Source organism: Pleurodeles waltl, chromosome 5 (assembly GCF_031143425.1).
Source record: "Pleurodeles waltl isolate 20211129_DDA chromosome 5, aPleWal1.hap1.20221129, whole genome shotgun sequence".
NCBI lineage: Eukaryota > Metazoa > Chordata > Amphibia > Caudata > Salamandridae > Pleurodeles > Pleurodeles waltl.
The window spans coordinates 745,913,944-745,930,823 of NC_090444.1; the positions used below are offsets into that span (position 1 = coordinate 745,913,944).

The window sequence follows — 16,880 nt, forward strand, 5'->3', positions numbered from 1 at the left end:
CCCTTTAGGATCACTAGAGGCACCATGCAGGGCTGTCCCCTATCTCCTCGGTTGTTTGACTTATATATAGAACCCTTCGCCAGGAAGGTAAGGCAGGACTCCAGAATTACTCCCTTTAGGTGTAAGGGGTGGGAGAGGAAGACAGTTTTATATGATCTTCTAGTATGTATGGCAGTCTACGGCTCTTCCCGCCCTTTTGGAGATAGCAGAGAATTCCGGTGAAGTATCCAGATTACACTGGATATTGAGCAACTCACATCCACGAATCAAAAAGGGCTATTGGCAGAGTGTGGCAAGTTAATGCAAGGATGGGTACAGCTCCCTTTGACAATCTTGGGACGGCTTAGTCCCGTTAAGATGGTAATTCTGCCTAAGTTAAACTTCTTGCACAATGCCATCCCATTACAACTGAACAAAGGATACTTAGGTAAGACTCAGCAAGCTATAAATTCATTTGTAGGTGTGCATAAGGGTTCCAGGATATCTTGGAAAAAGTTGTGGAGGAGGAGAGAAAAGGGTGGTTTGGCCCTGCCGGATTTAAAGTACTAAGCATGGGAATTTCAACTTAGAACTTTAAGGATGCTTTTCTCTTACTCAGACTATATAGCAATAGGTGGTATGTTTAAAGCGATGGTAGACACCATGAAAGGGGCATCAAGGCATTTTCTATAAAAATTCAGAGGTCCACAGTTTTAAAAAAAGCTAAAACTGAAGGTATTGCGGGACCTCGCTTAAAGCTGGTATCAGTTAAGATCAGCAGCAAAGATTGCCTATTACAGTCAAAAAGCCCCTATTTGGGAATCGCCGGGCAGGCTGGAATGCTTGCAGGATGTGTTAACCAGACCTATTAGGATGGCCGATATAAAGTATTGGAGGGACCTTTTTAGGGAAAGATTCCTACTTTCATGGGAAGAGCTACGGGAAATAACATGGAGGGAGTCTACCCAGATTGAAGTATATTCAGTTGGATAGATGGTCTCGGAGCATGCAAGTGAAGTTGGGATCAGTGAATCCTATGGAAGATAAATTATTTGGAGAATCTGCTAGTCCTAAGAAAATATCGTTCTGGTACTGAGAAATCCAAGAGGTATTGGATGGAGACTTTAAATTGGCATACGTCCTCTAGGGAGACCATTTGCCCCAGGATCGGGTACAAGAGAGGTGGCAGGTGTCAATGCGCACCCTGTTTGGTATAGTTAGGCCCACCCCTTTAAGGAAAAAACATCTCTTTTCTATACATAGAGCTCATATATCCCCAGACAAGCTCTCTAGGATAAGTACAGGAGGAGTGGTAGAGTGTGCTAAATGTGGAATGCTGAATGCGACAGATATCCACATGTTTATAGATTGCCCAGGAGTTTATTCTTTTTGGACAGAAGTGTGTGAAATGCTTTCGAGTATATTGAGGTGGGAAATTATGGTATGCATCTCCTTGATTATATTTGGGCAATCACAGGAATCTGAACTGAAGAATAGAGAAGGGTGGAACCTGCTATTTTATTCTATTCTTCTGATGGGAAATCTGCCGCAAATGGGTGTCAGTGGCATCCCCCCCGCACAGGGAATGGCTGAACGCTCTTTTTCATATGTCAAAAATTGATATAGAAGTGGGAGAATCAAGAAAGAAAAAGGAGAAATTGTGGGCTCCCTTGGTGAAGTAGAGGGGAAATTAAGGGCGTTCATAGGGACTGGAGCTGGACGAAAAGACGAAGTCCAACGATTATACACCTTCTTCTCTACAGTCACGATGCCCCCTCCCCTCACCCCCCTTTTGGGGAGAAGGCTGAGTCAGAGAGAACTGGTCTCCCTGGCTTAGGTCACCTCCATAAATGAGAGGGTGTGACAGGTTAAGGAATGGAGTTGGCCTGGAGTCTAAGGTGAATGAGAACAATAAAACTTAAAAGAACAAGTGCAAGTCTATCGATAATACTTGTCCATCCTTCACACCTGATCAGGTATGTCCTGTGCAGGTAACTAAACTGTATTGTTTTGAGATTTGAGGGGATGGTCAGAGCCCATGTAGCCATCTTTGTCTCCTGCAAATCATCATCATCTGGCTCATCTAGGCTTCGAGCCCAGCTGCCTTGTCTTGCCAATGTGGTCTGAAGAGTTAAGGAGTAGAAAACTACACAGCCTGGAAATTCCATTGCGACCAAAGGGTTCAAGAACTAATTTGGCCTCTAGAGGGTTAAACTGCAGGAAATCCATCTGAGCTTCATTATGTACAGAAAGTGTCTGGCGGAGCTGGACAGATCTGAAAAACTGGTATCAATGCAGGTCATAGCTCTGTACGAGTTGTTCAAAATATTTTATATGGTCATTTTGCCAATGTCAATGGCCAAACTAGTGCAAACCTGCCACAAATGGGCTCCATACCACAGGAGACAAATCTGTTGGTTTGGGCAGCCATTTAATGTGTCTCAGTGCCTCATGCCAGCATAGCAAGGGGAACCAAATTGTTTGAGGAAAAGAAAAGGGGAGAGGAATCCATAAGTATAAGGTGCCACCTTGTTCAAAGGTGTCGAGCTTAAGGTGCTCTGAAGGATCATTACTATCCTCAAACAACCAGCCTTCTAGTAGGGTCATCCGGGTGCCTAGTAATACAGATATAACCTTTCTTATGTAAGGCAGTGATTTGCAAGGAATTCACAGTTCTAACCGGCTGGCTGAAGCTGAAATTGGTGATCTTTTGTTTTTCTGGTGAACATTTACCTGTGATTTTTGGTAAGGTAAAGTTGCAAATTGATCCATGTTAATCACTTGCCCTCGGGTGCTGATTTAAATTAATGAGTGAAGCAATTAGAGAACTTGAGAGGTTTAGACAACATTCTGGATGTGTAGAGGATGCTTGATACTTGCCTTCAAAGGGCAGCGACTCACACAAGGTCAACAGCAAATGAGGGCCATCAAAGTAGATGTTGGACTTTTACATTATCTTATAATAATACTTCATTAAAATGATCATTGTAAATTATATTACGTTTTACACAAAGTATTACACATATGCAAAGTATATATTATACATTGTTTTAGAAAATGAATACAATTTTTAAATGGTGCTGAAAGATGTGCTAACTAGGGTTTTCAGGAAATAAGAACATCTTCAATATTGCGAAACGCTGATGTTAAGGTGACTACAAGGAAGGCGACATTACAGTGCACCAAGAAATACGCAGTTCAAACACACTCTTAAAATCAACAACCCATTGCTGCACAATACATCCAAAACACTTAGAATGATTCCAGAAAGATTTGAGCATATTATTCATAAAATAAAATGTGATCTGTTGTGTTGGAACAAGTTTGTGCAGTCGCCCTTCACTGTCTTCTCACTTTCACTGTTCTTCCGACATCCTTCGTGCAACTTGTTTGGTTGCTGTAACCCCTTCTGCTGAGTACAGATGTGGTTAACAACAAAAGTTGTAAAAGGTATTGCACTTACCTATTTTACCACAAGGCTCGAACACCTGCACATGACATCATCTAGGGTCTATCTTCACCCAGAATCTAATATCCTGCAGGTGTCATACAATAACAAAGTCCTAGAAAAGGGTATTGTTTCATAATCAAAAGGCAAGAGTACCCTTTTAATGAAGGTCTGACAATTATCCTCTTATAATAATAATAACTGATTTATGACGCCAGAATGCACACGTAATACAATTTTTTTTTTTACTAGTTTAGAAGATGCCTGCGTTTTTGGGGGGCTTTCAGGGGCAAACAAGAGTCTCTGTAAAGTTTCCTGCTGGGGATAACTTGGACCCAGTAAGGGACAGAGACCGTGTCATGAAGAGAGAAGGAATACTGCTTCCTTGAGTTTGTGTAGGGTTCCTCATTCTGTTAATAAGGAGGCCGTCGCTCCCTTTTAAAGAAGAAGATATTCCTCCAGAGCAGTGATACTCATAGTACGGCCCGGGGGCCGTATGCGGCCCTCCTGACCTTTACATGCGGCCCAGCAGCACTGGGCTGCTCTTAGCTAGACTCGGCACCAACATTTAAAAAATGTAAATAAACAGGCAAGTATTTATTTAAGGTGAGTTGAAGGTTAACAAAAGAGATAAGAGAGGGTTTCTGTACAATGTAACATCAGAAACACCTTCATTTTTAAAGACATATTTGAAACAAAAATGTAAAAGCAGGATCAAGTCTGCTCAAAATTCAAAAAGTGTATTTCATTAACACCAGAACCTTCACCTTAGTTCACCAGATTATATCAGTGCATTGAAGAAATATATTTTTTCAAAGTGATAATTTTCCAACCAGAATTTAGAAACATTCACTCCCCAATCTCCCACCCCGACAACAATGCCTTTGGTGAGTTAACTGACAGTACACATCTGTCGAACAAGGAATGTTAGGAAAATTGTGTGAGGAAAAGAAGTCTCAGGTTTTTTGTTCCTTCCATGGTTTTAGATTCCAATCCTCAGTGGTTGGATAATTTCATGATCACTGCTGGGATCTTTAACAATAACAGTGTCCCTGAAAAGTGGATCCAAGTCGGCTATGTAGTTTAGAACCAGCAGCATTATTTGTCTCCATTGAAAGCTGCAAGGTGTGAGAAGAGTCACATGGTCCCCAGTCCACTACAAATGCACAGATAGTGTGAACTTGGGACTAGAGATGTTCCACAAATTCGACCAGGTAAGTCTCAAGGAAAGAGCTGGGAATGGTTCTAGGTAATGAATATCTGAAAAAGGAGCCAAGAAAGGAGCAAGTGACTTAAATGCAAGGAGTAAGCTTCCAAAAGAGGTCTGAAACCAAAACTATGCGCAAAACCAGAGTGTGCTGAAACAGGATGGTCAATGGTGCTGCAGAGCTACAGTTGTAAGGGCTGTGGACAATCAAATATCTGAGGAAGACTGAGAGTATCTCGGGCGAATCAGACACACATGGATGCTCAGTGCCTTTGAGCAAACCAGAACAGTTTTGCATTTTCAACAGGGTGCGGCAGCAGGTTTTCACTGCAATGGGGCCGGGTATCCAAGGCAATGGAGAATCAGTCTAGGAGCACTCCGCACTGAGGGTGCACGCAGGTGGTTGGAATAATGCACTACCTAAGAGATCCTTCTCAGGTATAAATAAGGCAATCTGGCCAGCTTTGTGTGGTCAAGCCATGCAGAAACAGTAGCAGAACAGGTTTTTATTTTTGTGTAACCTCATCAGCAGCTCCGAGCCACCTCAGCCCTTAATGCAACTCATTTCAAACTGCCTAATAATAGAAGAATTATTCTAAGCACTAATTCACTTGGATAATACAAATATGCCCTGATTTGATCCATAAAGGTATTTTCTAAAAAGGCAGTCCTTAGCTTCCATGAGGGAGTGGCTACAATTCCTTTTGGCATTTACTGGAAGAACAGATAGTCAAACCATACACAACTGAAGCAATACGTAAAATGTCAACTGCAAAACTCAAACTTAATAATGAAATTATTTATGTGCTCTATTATCATAAAGTAGTATATGCACAAACAGAATACCCTATTAACCTAAACTCACATCCATGCATCAACGACAGGTGAAAACCTACCAGCATTTGGTCAACACAGCTTCAAAATAGGATAAAGATAACTGAAGATGTTTTCAACTGTCAAACGTCAAGAATGTCTACTGTAGTAATGACATGGGCAGAATGCTCCACAAGAGGGGTCTTATACCACAACAACAGATTCAGCCACCAACCTTTTTTCAACTACGTTTCACATGACGGATGCTGGCAACTCCTTAGCTAGCACATGTGCATTGATAAAACAAAGGCTATGGTACGGACTTCCTTAGCAAATGGCTAAGAATAGAGTGGTTAGACGCTGCAGGGAGTTGCAGGGTGGGGACAATGTTAACAAAGTACCCTTCAAAGTATAGACAAAATAATTTAAATGCACTATTATGAGGCTGATAAAGAGTTGCATAGTGCAGGGGTGCTGTCGTTTCTGGAGCATCAATCAATAATTCTGGTCGGTAATTCCACCTTAGCATCAAGCCATCATAAATTTTGCCCTGGAATTGGAAATAACTCTGCCCAGCCGGCATTACCAAGTCCTTTTTGTGTGGTTCCCATTCTGCAGACTTTTCTGCTCCCATTTACCACCTACTCTGTGCATGTGGTAAATGGGAGCAAGGGGGAAATGAAGGTCGCAGAGCTGAAGTCCGAGGCTGGACAGAATGTAGGAGGGCAGGGCAGGCTCAGAGGCCGCAGTGGAGCTGAACAACACCTGGGACCCCTGTCTGCCCTAATCCTGCACGTTACCAGATGGAGATTTGTACATCGTAAATTCAAGGCTTGTATTCGTAAACCTAGCAAGCCTAGGTGTGGGAACCCTGGGTGACGTGGAACTGGGAGGGTAGACGCTCACCCCAGGAATACCACTCTGCTAAACTTGAAACATATAGAACATGATTATTAGGTATACTTATTCCTTAACTATGGTATACAAAGATTTTCTCGTCAGCCAATAAAGGGTTAGCAGGTTTAAACTTGTGACTGATGTCACATGCAATCGCTGCTGCAATGGCAATACTTTTTTTTTTTTATCACCTTCTATAGCAAGGTCCATCACTGAGGGTTTTCTTTTTTTAAAACACTGACCTCACACCCAGGCACCGTACATTGATGACAAATAACAGTCACTCCGAAGTAATGCCTAAGCGGTAAGGATCCTCTTAAGGAAGGTGTTAAATATTTTACTAGACGTTTTGCTATGACAAATAGGTAGGAAATGGAAATCGAAAGGACTTCTTACAATCAATAGATGGAGCCAAGGTCAGATGAGAGGGGTTATAATCAAGAATGCCTTTATGAAGGCCACCAACATCATTTTAGGTGGTGTGGGAGTTAGTTTACATTAACTAGCCCTCAAACTTAAACCCTCAACTGCCTTGTATAACCATAGACTGTTAGAAAAACAAACATGGCCCGGAGGTACGCAACCATTTTCTTGTTGTAAACCCTGCAATACCCAAAATCCAAGGAATGTGCCTGCAAAATTGTGTTTTAACATGTTCTTAATCATTTTTTGCTAATTTGAAAAGACTTTCAAATTGCAAAAGTATGTTTTGCGACTCATTTCATATAGGAATTAGGAGGGAGCTTGAAAGTCACATACCTCCCTAATTACAATTCACAATGAAATATATCAACTGTGTTCCCAAACCACTGAAAAGTTACTGACACCTCAAAAGAGGTGGTAATCGAATCCCATAGGGGAAGCTGTCCCCAATAGAAACCATTTCTCTCCCCACCATCCAATGTCTTCCCAAACGTTTTCTTAGGGTCGAGTTCGCGCAAGCGCTCTGGCCCCTGTTGTAATCTCTCTGCTGGCTTTTAACCACACCCATCAGTTTGGTTGGTTCGTGGGCTTGCCTTTTAAAATTTGCTTGATTTCATTAGTGAAAAGCATGCATACGTCATGCCTTTTCTGGTGTTTAGCCCTCCTCTACAGCACCGGTAAACTACTGAAAACACACAAGGCTCCATGTTTTCCGAATTACTTCTGTACTATTTCTTTTTATTTCCTCCACAGCGCACTCTCGCTGGGCAGGAGTCAAGTGCTTTGCATGACATCGACTCCGTTACATGGATTATTTTACTTTTGCTGGTTACATGGATAATTCTACTTTTGCCGGTTACATGGCTAATTACACTTTTGCTGATAAGTTTCACTGCGAGCAAACTTCTGTTTTCTTTTGCGTGTCTCCTTCACGCTCATGGCGACCGTCGGCTCGCATATGTGAAACTGTTTTACTTTTCATTATCAATTTATGTGGCAAGAAAAGCCTGGTTAGGAGTTAACAATGCTAATAGCTCTAACTCAGGCAAATGCGAAACCCATAGCATTGCAAATGATTGTTTTTTTAAGGCAGCGCCTGTTCCTTTTAGGGACATGTGCGGCTTAGAAACAAAAAGTTAAAGTTATTGAATGTAGGGATGATGTTATGCTATCCCTTACAGACCACCATCCCTGACTTCATGGCCAATTCCTGGAGATCGCAAATAGCCACATAATTCATTAATATTCAATGTGCAGATAGTTCTTAAACCTCTACAAAAGTGGAATTCTGTGATGCAACCTAGAAGTATGATGATCATTTGCAAAATTAATGGTGGGTCAGTAGTTGCACACACTTTTTGCGACCTGCCTCTCTTTGTGAATCTGGCCCTAAATTCTGAAAATGTTATGTTATTGTGTTTGGACTGCCACTACAAGTTTACTTTTCACTTATGTGATGACTCACCATTGAATGAACATGCCTTTAAAAACGATCCTCGACTTTTTTTTTTGTTTTTAATAAATCGAGATACGCAGAAGAATTTATCATTGACCTAGTACACATGTCCCAAGCAGCTCAGGTAGCATGAAAATCTTAAAACAATGCAAACAATCACACTCGAAGAGCAAATTATAAGCCGTGGCCTGATGGCTAGTCAGTTAGAATCTTCGAAGACACAGGCATGGAACTGTGATGCAAATCATGCATAAACCCAGAAGTTGCATTTGTATTGCAGGTTATTTCTTGTATAAAACATGGGTTCTTCTAGTCTCCACATAGATTTAACAGAGCTAGGCTCAATTATTCTGCAACTGGCGGATGCTGCAAATCCAAAAAACTTACCATACTACACATTGTTTGAATGTCAAACCTATGCAAATTCAGGGGCACCTGCTGGCCTATCCAGGGAGAAGAGAGATTAGAATGTGACATGTTGGAAAAAATGTCTAGCAGAATTGTTACTTTTTGATCTTGTTTGTTAATCTTTTATGCAACAGTGATATGGAATTGCTCAAAATTCTCTGTTTTTTAACAATTTTCATATTTCTTCGTTTCTCAGTGAGGCATTATTTGGGCCAATTGAAATGTATGCATGTGGAGAGTAAACATCTCGAAAAATAAGAAATCTCACCACAAACTGTAATCCTGAGTTCAACATTTGTGAAATAAAAAACAAAAACTAAGGTGCAAGTTTCTTTGTATCTAAATAGCTAGGTCAAGGTGAATTTTACGAGCCCTGAGAAACTCAGCAACCATAACGGGTCGCTATGGATATGCTTCATCAGGAAAGAACTACTTTTACAAATAAGTGAAGAATATTCAACAACAAACATGGAACTTCAAACAAAACCGTATCAATACTGCTTAAGAAATTGACGAACAAGATAAAAAGTTGAGAATTGGCAAGGTTACTATTAATCTTTTCATCCCGTCTTCCTCTATTTCCACATCCCCCTGCACAAACCAAAAGTCTCAAAAAGTAAAATAGTGATTCTATATTGGTTTTCTATTCTATTCAGGCAGATTCTCAATTAAAAGTTTTTGCAATTAACTAAAACATCTCTAATGTATTTGATCTGAGATGTAGTCCGTGCACTCTCTCACATTGTTGGCATTTAAGTACCATCTCTCATTAGCTTTCATATCAGTAAATTTACATAACCTGTCCTAGTGTCTAAAACTTTCAGTGGGCAAATCAGAAGAAAGCATATGAGGAGTTACTACAGACCGAGAAAAATAATTAGCAAATTCCTGTCAAACCCCACTTACCACTAACTAGGCAAATGCGCCTGCTACATGAACTTCGTCAGCTCTAATTAATCTGGTAGCAAGTTCCCCTACTCCATGTGCGTGGCACCATCACAACTTCCTAAGAAACCCTAAATTCAAGACCTGGCATCTGCAGTTACACTTACACATGGTTAATTATACCTCGTTTTTTATACTGAGCTAACTCCTGCAGTTTTGTCATTTCATAGCCCAGTAATCACAGCAGTAGCAACAACAAACATAACACACAATCAGCCTCAACAAGGAACACAATATCACCTTGCACACTCATACTTCTTGTTTCCCTCGTCGTATTTACAACCTCATAATCAACCATCATTCTCTTAGCAATGGGTGAAAAACATAAGAGTAACGTTTGAATAAATTAAGGAAAATTGTTTTTAACAATTATCAACATGTAGTGTATGCTCGCAATTAGACTTATGTTTTGTTGGGATGTTTAGGTTATGGGAAACTCTACATCAGAAAATAACAAACGTGCTGTGAAATATGGAAAATGTTGGTATTAATTCATCGTCAAGCTGATTAAATTTGCATAGATAATATCGGGCAACTGTATTAAAACGAAAACGTACTTCTACAGAACTATTTATTAGGGTAGCACTGGCACTGTAAATCACTTGGTAGACTCAATTCTCTATCTCCTGTGTCCCCATCACTACTGCATTTCTCCTCCAATGCAGGTTTTTTAAAACACTTTTGTTTATTGGTATTTCAAATGCCGTTATTATTCACGTTACAGTAGCATAAAGCGTGGACATATCACTTCTAGTCCCGTTTCTCATTCGGATTGACGATTCTTACATTATAGTACATCAAACTCGGAGTATTCCCTGTTATAGTTCTGCATTCAAGTGTGGCAGTCGGCAAAGTAAGCAGCAGGTAAGCCGCAATTTACAATAGAATAAGTGGAGATGGGGAGTCAGTTTCCACTGGGTGAATCATAAAGTAGTTCTCCCCTAGAATACCAAAGAAAAATAAGGTAATAAACCAACTGTGTAACTTGCCCAGATACGTAAACTTGTCCATGTTGTATGCAGGAGCATTTGCCAGGTCTCTGCGCTGCATGTTTCTTAATTTGTTTCCATATCTTTCCATATTAAGGGGGAGGGGGTTGCAGAAGGTTCCCTGCCAATTGTGGAAAGCTGCAGGGGGTTAGGCCTGTGGGTGTATCATACCTCTAACCTTGGCGGGCTATAGTCCTGTCTGAGTCCTTCTCCACTGCAGGTTGTAGTGGGACTATCAATATACTCTTATTGAGCTGAACAGTGAGTTATCAAAAAAGTGTTTCCTTTGCCACTACAATGTCCACTGGGAGAGCTTCAAGCTCAACACTACGTTTCTGTGTTGGAAATTAAAAATAATAATAGTTAAAGGGAAATTAATATAATATTGATGCAAAACCAAACCTGCACATAAAGCACGGTTGTACATCTCTGTGAGATGAAATGTGAATTATTTAAATTTATAGAAAATCAAAATAATAGGCACTCGTTACTGAGACATCAAACAATTACAATTTAGGGCAAAAATGGTTTAATTAAAAGAAAGTTTGATTAACAATAAAACAAAGGACCTTTAGACCAGTTAACAAATTAGTACTTAGCTAAAAATATTAATTAAAAATGTTTTTGAAAGACACAAATGTGAGCCCCATGGCAAATTGGAACATAGCTTTAGAAGTGAAGTTGAAAACTAGGTAAAGAGACAGGTAGAGGGAGAAAGGGTAGGGAAAGTGTTGAAAAATGAGAAATAAGGCTACAAGGGGGCCGCCACAAAAGCAAATGCAACAAAAGAGGAAAGAGGGGAAATTAATTTTAAAAATAGACAAAGGAGTGGGCTGTGTGTTCTCCAACTTAAAAATAAAAAAGTGGGAGAGAGAGAAAGGATGAGTTCAAGATTGGGGAGAAGGTATGAGGAGAGGGGAGAGGGGGAAAAGAGATGTGGGTATGGAGGGTAACTCCCACAGTTGTAATATCTTAAAAGAGTGAGACATGACAGGGTGCCATAATGTGGGAAGTGTAAAACTGAAGGGAGAAGGGATCTCTGCAATCCTTCTAAAAGTACCATCAGATGAAACCAATTTCAAGACAAAATATATTACACCTTAAAAAAAACATGTAGAGGTAACTTTTGGGGAGAAAAGGCCTTTTATGAATTGGTTTCCATCAAATGGCAAATAACATTCAAATATTCAGGTAAACAGCTTAGACACAACGATTCATCAGAATTGGTTTTCCTTTTAATGAAATCACATAGAACCCATGATATATACTGTATCTCAGAGCAATGTAACCAAGTTTTTTTTAAAGGTTAAGTGTGCATTGTAAGATGGTATTGGTGCATGATACTGAAAACAGCACAATAAACCTGATGTTAGCCTCTAGATAGGCTGCAGGATGTGTCCCTATAGCAACCATTATGCAGGCAGAAAAAAAAACATAGTTTTGGAAGTCTTTACATAAGTATACTACTGAGCCAAGCATTAAAAAGGCATCAATGGAGGATTATAGATTTTACAAATCGCATAGCTGGTGTTGCAAATACCGAGGCTGTCTAGTCTTAATTCGACTTTCTGCCTCATTCTTCGACCACTCTAGACTTTGTCAGAATCACTCTCTTGCAGGTCCTTTTTCAACTCTGCTTTGTCTCTGTTTTCCAGTCTTTCTGTTCCTTTTTCATTATCACTGTGCTGTCTGTATTGCTCTTGCACTGGGCCAAAGACAGAGGATGAAAAATAAGACCCACCCCCTTAAAATGAGTGCCAGTGCCCAACACCTGCAACCGCCGGCACAAAATAAGCACAGAGTGAAATCAACGTATTAATCATATCTATGATTAAAAAAAAAAACATTTTTCCGGCAATATTAAAAAGTGGAGGCCTCTCGTGAATTACACTGGCTGTCTAAAATGCAGGGTTCGTTTGACATCTTCCGGAGTTGGGATTAGAGTGGAAGTATGAAAACGTTACCCTATGCAGAATAAGAGCACCGCCCTGGTGTAGCGCACAGAAAGCCAACCGCGGCAACCGCTTCCCCTCGTTGTACACGGACAACCCGAACTGCAGCCACCAAACAGTGCAACTGCAACTGAGAGACCGGTTACTGTGCCTAATATTTTGGTGACTCTTCTGGGCATAGTCAGACTAGAAACCATGTGATATTTGTTTTCACGATTGATAATAAGCAGCATTAGAGCATTAGAAGGCATTCGCAAATACTGAGGGTACTCAATTATTACAATCTTTGTTTTCTTTACCACAACAAAAAAATGGAGCCCTTGATCTGAACTTTCACTAGCACCGACCTCCTATCTAATAGTTTTGGTGAATAAACAAGAGGTTCTCTGCTCACGCGGTATAAACTGCGGCAAAACAGGAGCCACGAGGCGAACGACTTGTCACATCTTAAAGCTGCAGTAAAAAAAAAAAACGGATTAAAAAAAGAAGCAACTCCGCGGCACTTCGACATTCTTAAAACCACGCCCACGCTGCAGGAAGTCTATCCTCTCTGCGGGGGCTGCGGGCCCAGAAGGAGCCTCACCTCAACGGGTGATTCCGGAGACACCAACAAGCCACCTCTGTGCTTTCAGCAAGCGCATGCAAATGTACACGTGGAGACGGAGAACCCCAAACACCTACGACGACTGACATGAGGGTTATTGCTCTGGATGGGGTACGTCCACTATGGGCCCTCCATTTTCAAACCGCTCTTCCGAGCGCAATCTGTCTTATTCAATTTCAATTTGGCTATTTTAATTATACATTGGAGAACAAGAAGCCGGCTTGTCTTCTTAAAGAAAGCCCTCACGGTTATCAGACATCAGAGAATAAATGCTGCCTGACCATTCTACATCTGACGGCCAATTATGGAAAAGCGAGGCATGCTTTAAGGGACGGTGGGTGAATCAGTCAGTTTCTGCGGTCTCCAATGTAAGGGGGGTGGGGGCTGCTTTTGGGGGCCAAGGGCGGCCCCGAAACCGCCCTTGATAGCGCTAGAGCGCGGGAGGCTGCAGATGGGAACCAGCGCTCATATTTGGGAACCGGGATTTAGTTTTTATCAACGGTTTTTCCCCAGAGCAAGAAAGAGAAGGATCAAAAGGGAGGAGGAAGAGAAAAATAGGAAAACAGCACCGGTCTGAATGCGAGACAGAGACAGCAGTGGAGGACGGTGGAGGAAAGAGGCAGGAGGCAGAATCATGACTGGGCGGCTTGGTGCTCAACAACCCGCTCTACAGATCGATTACAAAACACCGTACTGCGTGTTCCTTGCAGGGTGTGAGTATGCAGCGATATCTGTGGTACCTTTCGGTTTATAGCAGACTGGCGCGCGGCCGGAGTTACGGTGCGTTAATGCACAATCACCATTACACTCCATGCTGCGCACCTTTACAAAACAGGCTCCACAATGACACTGATAGTCACAAATCCCAATCACCCACCGCATTGGACATGAATTCGAATTCAGTACAAGCTCAATTCAGGTGCACACTGTTTCTCCTTTAAAATAATGCACACATGCGTATTTGGTCATCAATGCCATGTTTAAAAGGACTATAATACGTTAGCACACAATTCTGTACGCAATAACTGGCTGTTAAACATAGAAGGGTCACAAATTAACGCAGGGCTTGAACTGGGCAATAGTTATTAAAACGGCGTTTGCATATAAAATAAAATATTCAGCCGACATAAAATAACAGTATATAAAAAAACACCGAAATTGAGTCAGTGCATCTAAAATCGGAAAGAGTTCCAATAAGAGTTATAAAAACACAAGCACATCATTAGTTCTAATAGAAGGGAAAGTGAACCGCTTGTGTCTCTCCATGATCCCACAGTGACCTCTAGTGGATACAATTAAGCAAGAAACACTAAGTTGCAGATTCACACATGTTGCTCTAATTTATAACCACAACAGTACCAGAAATAGAAGTATGGTGACCACAACAAATAACTTTATTTAGAAACTGGAACTAGTTAAAAATGCTTACCTGTGGCTATATCTAATGGATATCGTCAACCCCAACTGCAAGTAAAAAGAAACATTATCATCATCAAAATACTTAATTCGGTTCAGTAAATAAACCATAAAAGACATCAAATATATACATACAAAAATTCTGAAATGTACAATAAATAACAATGTTAATAAGAGTTTCAGATACCAAAGGCAGCATATATATAATCTAACAGAGCATGTATTATTTTTTCATTTCCCAAGTTACATAAATATGGGGAAAAGCAAGATAGCTGGATCTAAAATCCTTGGATAAAAACATTGGACGTAAAAACCTTCTTCAAGGTGCCATATAAAAAGTACAAAAAAGAACAAAGTGCAATGTGCTTTGGGGTGTTTTGCCATCACAGGGCCATAGAGAAAGTTTCTTAAACCAAGTACCACAGGTGGGAAATGCCACTAGGCAATGTATGGTGTTCAAGCGCAGCCTAGTAAGTAAAAATCTATGTCGTTCGGAGGTAATGATGTCCAGATATAACATAGGGTGTAGTTGCTGTGGCAACAACCTCTCCTGAACCCTAGCTATTGCCATATTTGATCTTGGATCTTGTATTGAATGCCAATATATCTTCTTGAGTCTATTAATGTCCCGACCCGCTAAAGAGTTCGGGGCAAGAAAATATTCCCGTCCCAAGACAAGATAAAGTAGAATGTACATATCTGAGCCAAGGTATGTCCATCGATCGTGAGAATAAAATACAGTCCTGGATCACTAATCTGGACAGATGGGCTTCAGGATTTGTCCAAATTTGTAACCAAAGCAATATTGGTTGGAGTTTTATATAATCAGATATGGCTCTCAAGCCTACTTCTTTAAGGCAAAACGTTACGGAAGTAGATTGTGGGACTGCTAATAATCTTCTTGGAAACTTGTTCTCAACTACCTGAGGATTTAGACAGTCCACATGGCCCCAAACTCCTGCTCCAAATGTTGCAATAGAAGAGCATTTACTTTTAAAGATAGTCAACATCTCTTTGACTGGTTTGTGCCCCAGCTTTTTAGAGTATCTAAAAAGAGCATCAACGGCTCTTTGTAATTACATTACACGAACACTTAGTAGTTAAAATCTACGCCAATGGGGATCTCCAAATAAGTAAAATGTAAAACCTTAAGTATTTCTACACCTTCTAGGGCAATTTTTTTGCTGTTAGCTAATTTTGTGCCACTCTTCATGACGAATGACTTTGTTCTGTTAGTTTTGAGATCGAGGTTTCTCATAAACGTATTAAAAGCATTTAATAAAATTTGAAGACCATTTGCTGTTCTTGAAATGAGTACAGCTTCATCTGCGTAAAGGAGAACAGGGATAGGGGAATTGTTAATAAGTGGCAAGTCCTTCCCCATTTCAAATTAAAACATTTCCATCCCATTTATATAAAGGAGGAAAAGAAAAGGGGCCAACATACATCCTTGTCTTACCCCTTTCAAAGAGGTAAATCTATCCATTAAATCCCCCTCCTGGAGAAACGACTCGTGCCGTGGTGCAAGCATGGAGCCTACGAAGTAGGACAATTATATATTTGTCCACCCCCATATTTAGCGTGACAGTCCACAATTTCACTCTGTCGACTGTGTCAAAGGCACAGGACAGGTCCATAAAAGCTGGATGTACACAGCCTTTTTTAGCCGTGGTGACGCCTAGGACATCTTCCGTGATTGTCCACACTGTAGGAAAGTGTGCATTTTACTTTCAATTAAAAAAAGACAATGTTTCCTCAGTTACATTCCACAACATGAATGTCACTGGAGAATAGTACATTCGGCGTATTACCAGAATTTACATACAAAACAAAAATGACTAATCGCAGCTTTGAAAAGTAAATATCTGCCTGTGTGTGGGAGCACTTTCAACTGCAAAAGTATCAGTTTGTGTTTGCATATCAAAAATATCAGTAAATATTTAGCATCAGAACACTTGCACATATTGGGGCCTAGTCACAGAGCCATTTTAAACTAGGTAAAGAAGTGCTCCTGTTGTAGTCTTTTATGTGCACTTCCATGCCTTTGTGGATTAGCCCCAAAGCCTCTAAAATGGGACTATTCCAATTCATTTTGTACAAACAGAAATGACTGTGCCTTCTTGGAATTTCACCAAAAGGGCGGTGGCAGTTTAAAGGCCGATCTAAGAGCTCTTAGACTACTGCTGTGGTACTACTAACCATACTCATAAATGCTAAGGTAAAACAACCCCTAAAAGTACATATGACCTTGAACCTACTAGAGGTGCAGCCCCAGGGTTCACAAAAACACAAATACATTAAAATATATAGGAGACAGGTAACTAGGAAGGTAATAACCACGCT

At 40.6% G+C, this 16,880-nt stretch overlaps 1 protein-coding gene across 1 annotated transcript in view; it reads right to left on the minus strand.

The window, feature by feature from the left end:
- Window positions 1–16,880, minus strand: part of ACOXL (acyl-CoA oxidase like) — a 981,865-nt gene that overhangs the window by 578,807 nt on the left and 386,178 nt on the right. Inside the window, exon 10 of the mRNA XM_069234707.1 lies at window positions 14,551–14,585. Coding sequence (XP_069090808.1) covers window positions 14,551–14,585 — 35 coding nt within the window. The remainder of the gene's footprint in view (window positions 1–14,550; window positions 14,586–16,880) is intronic.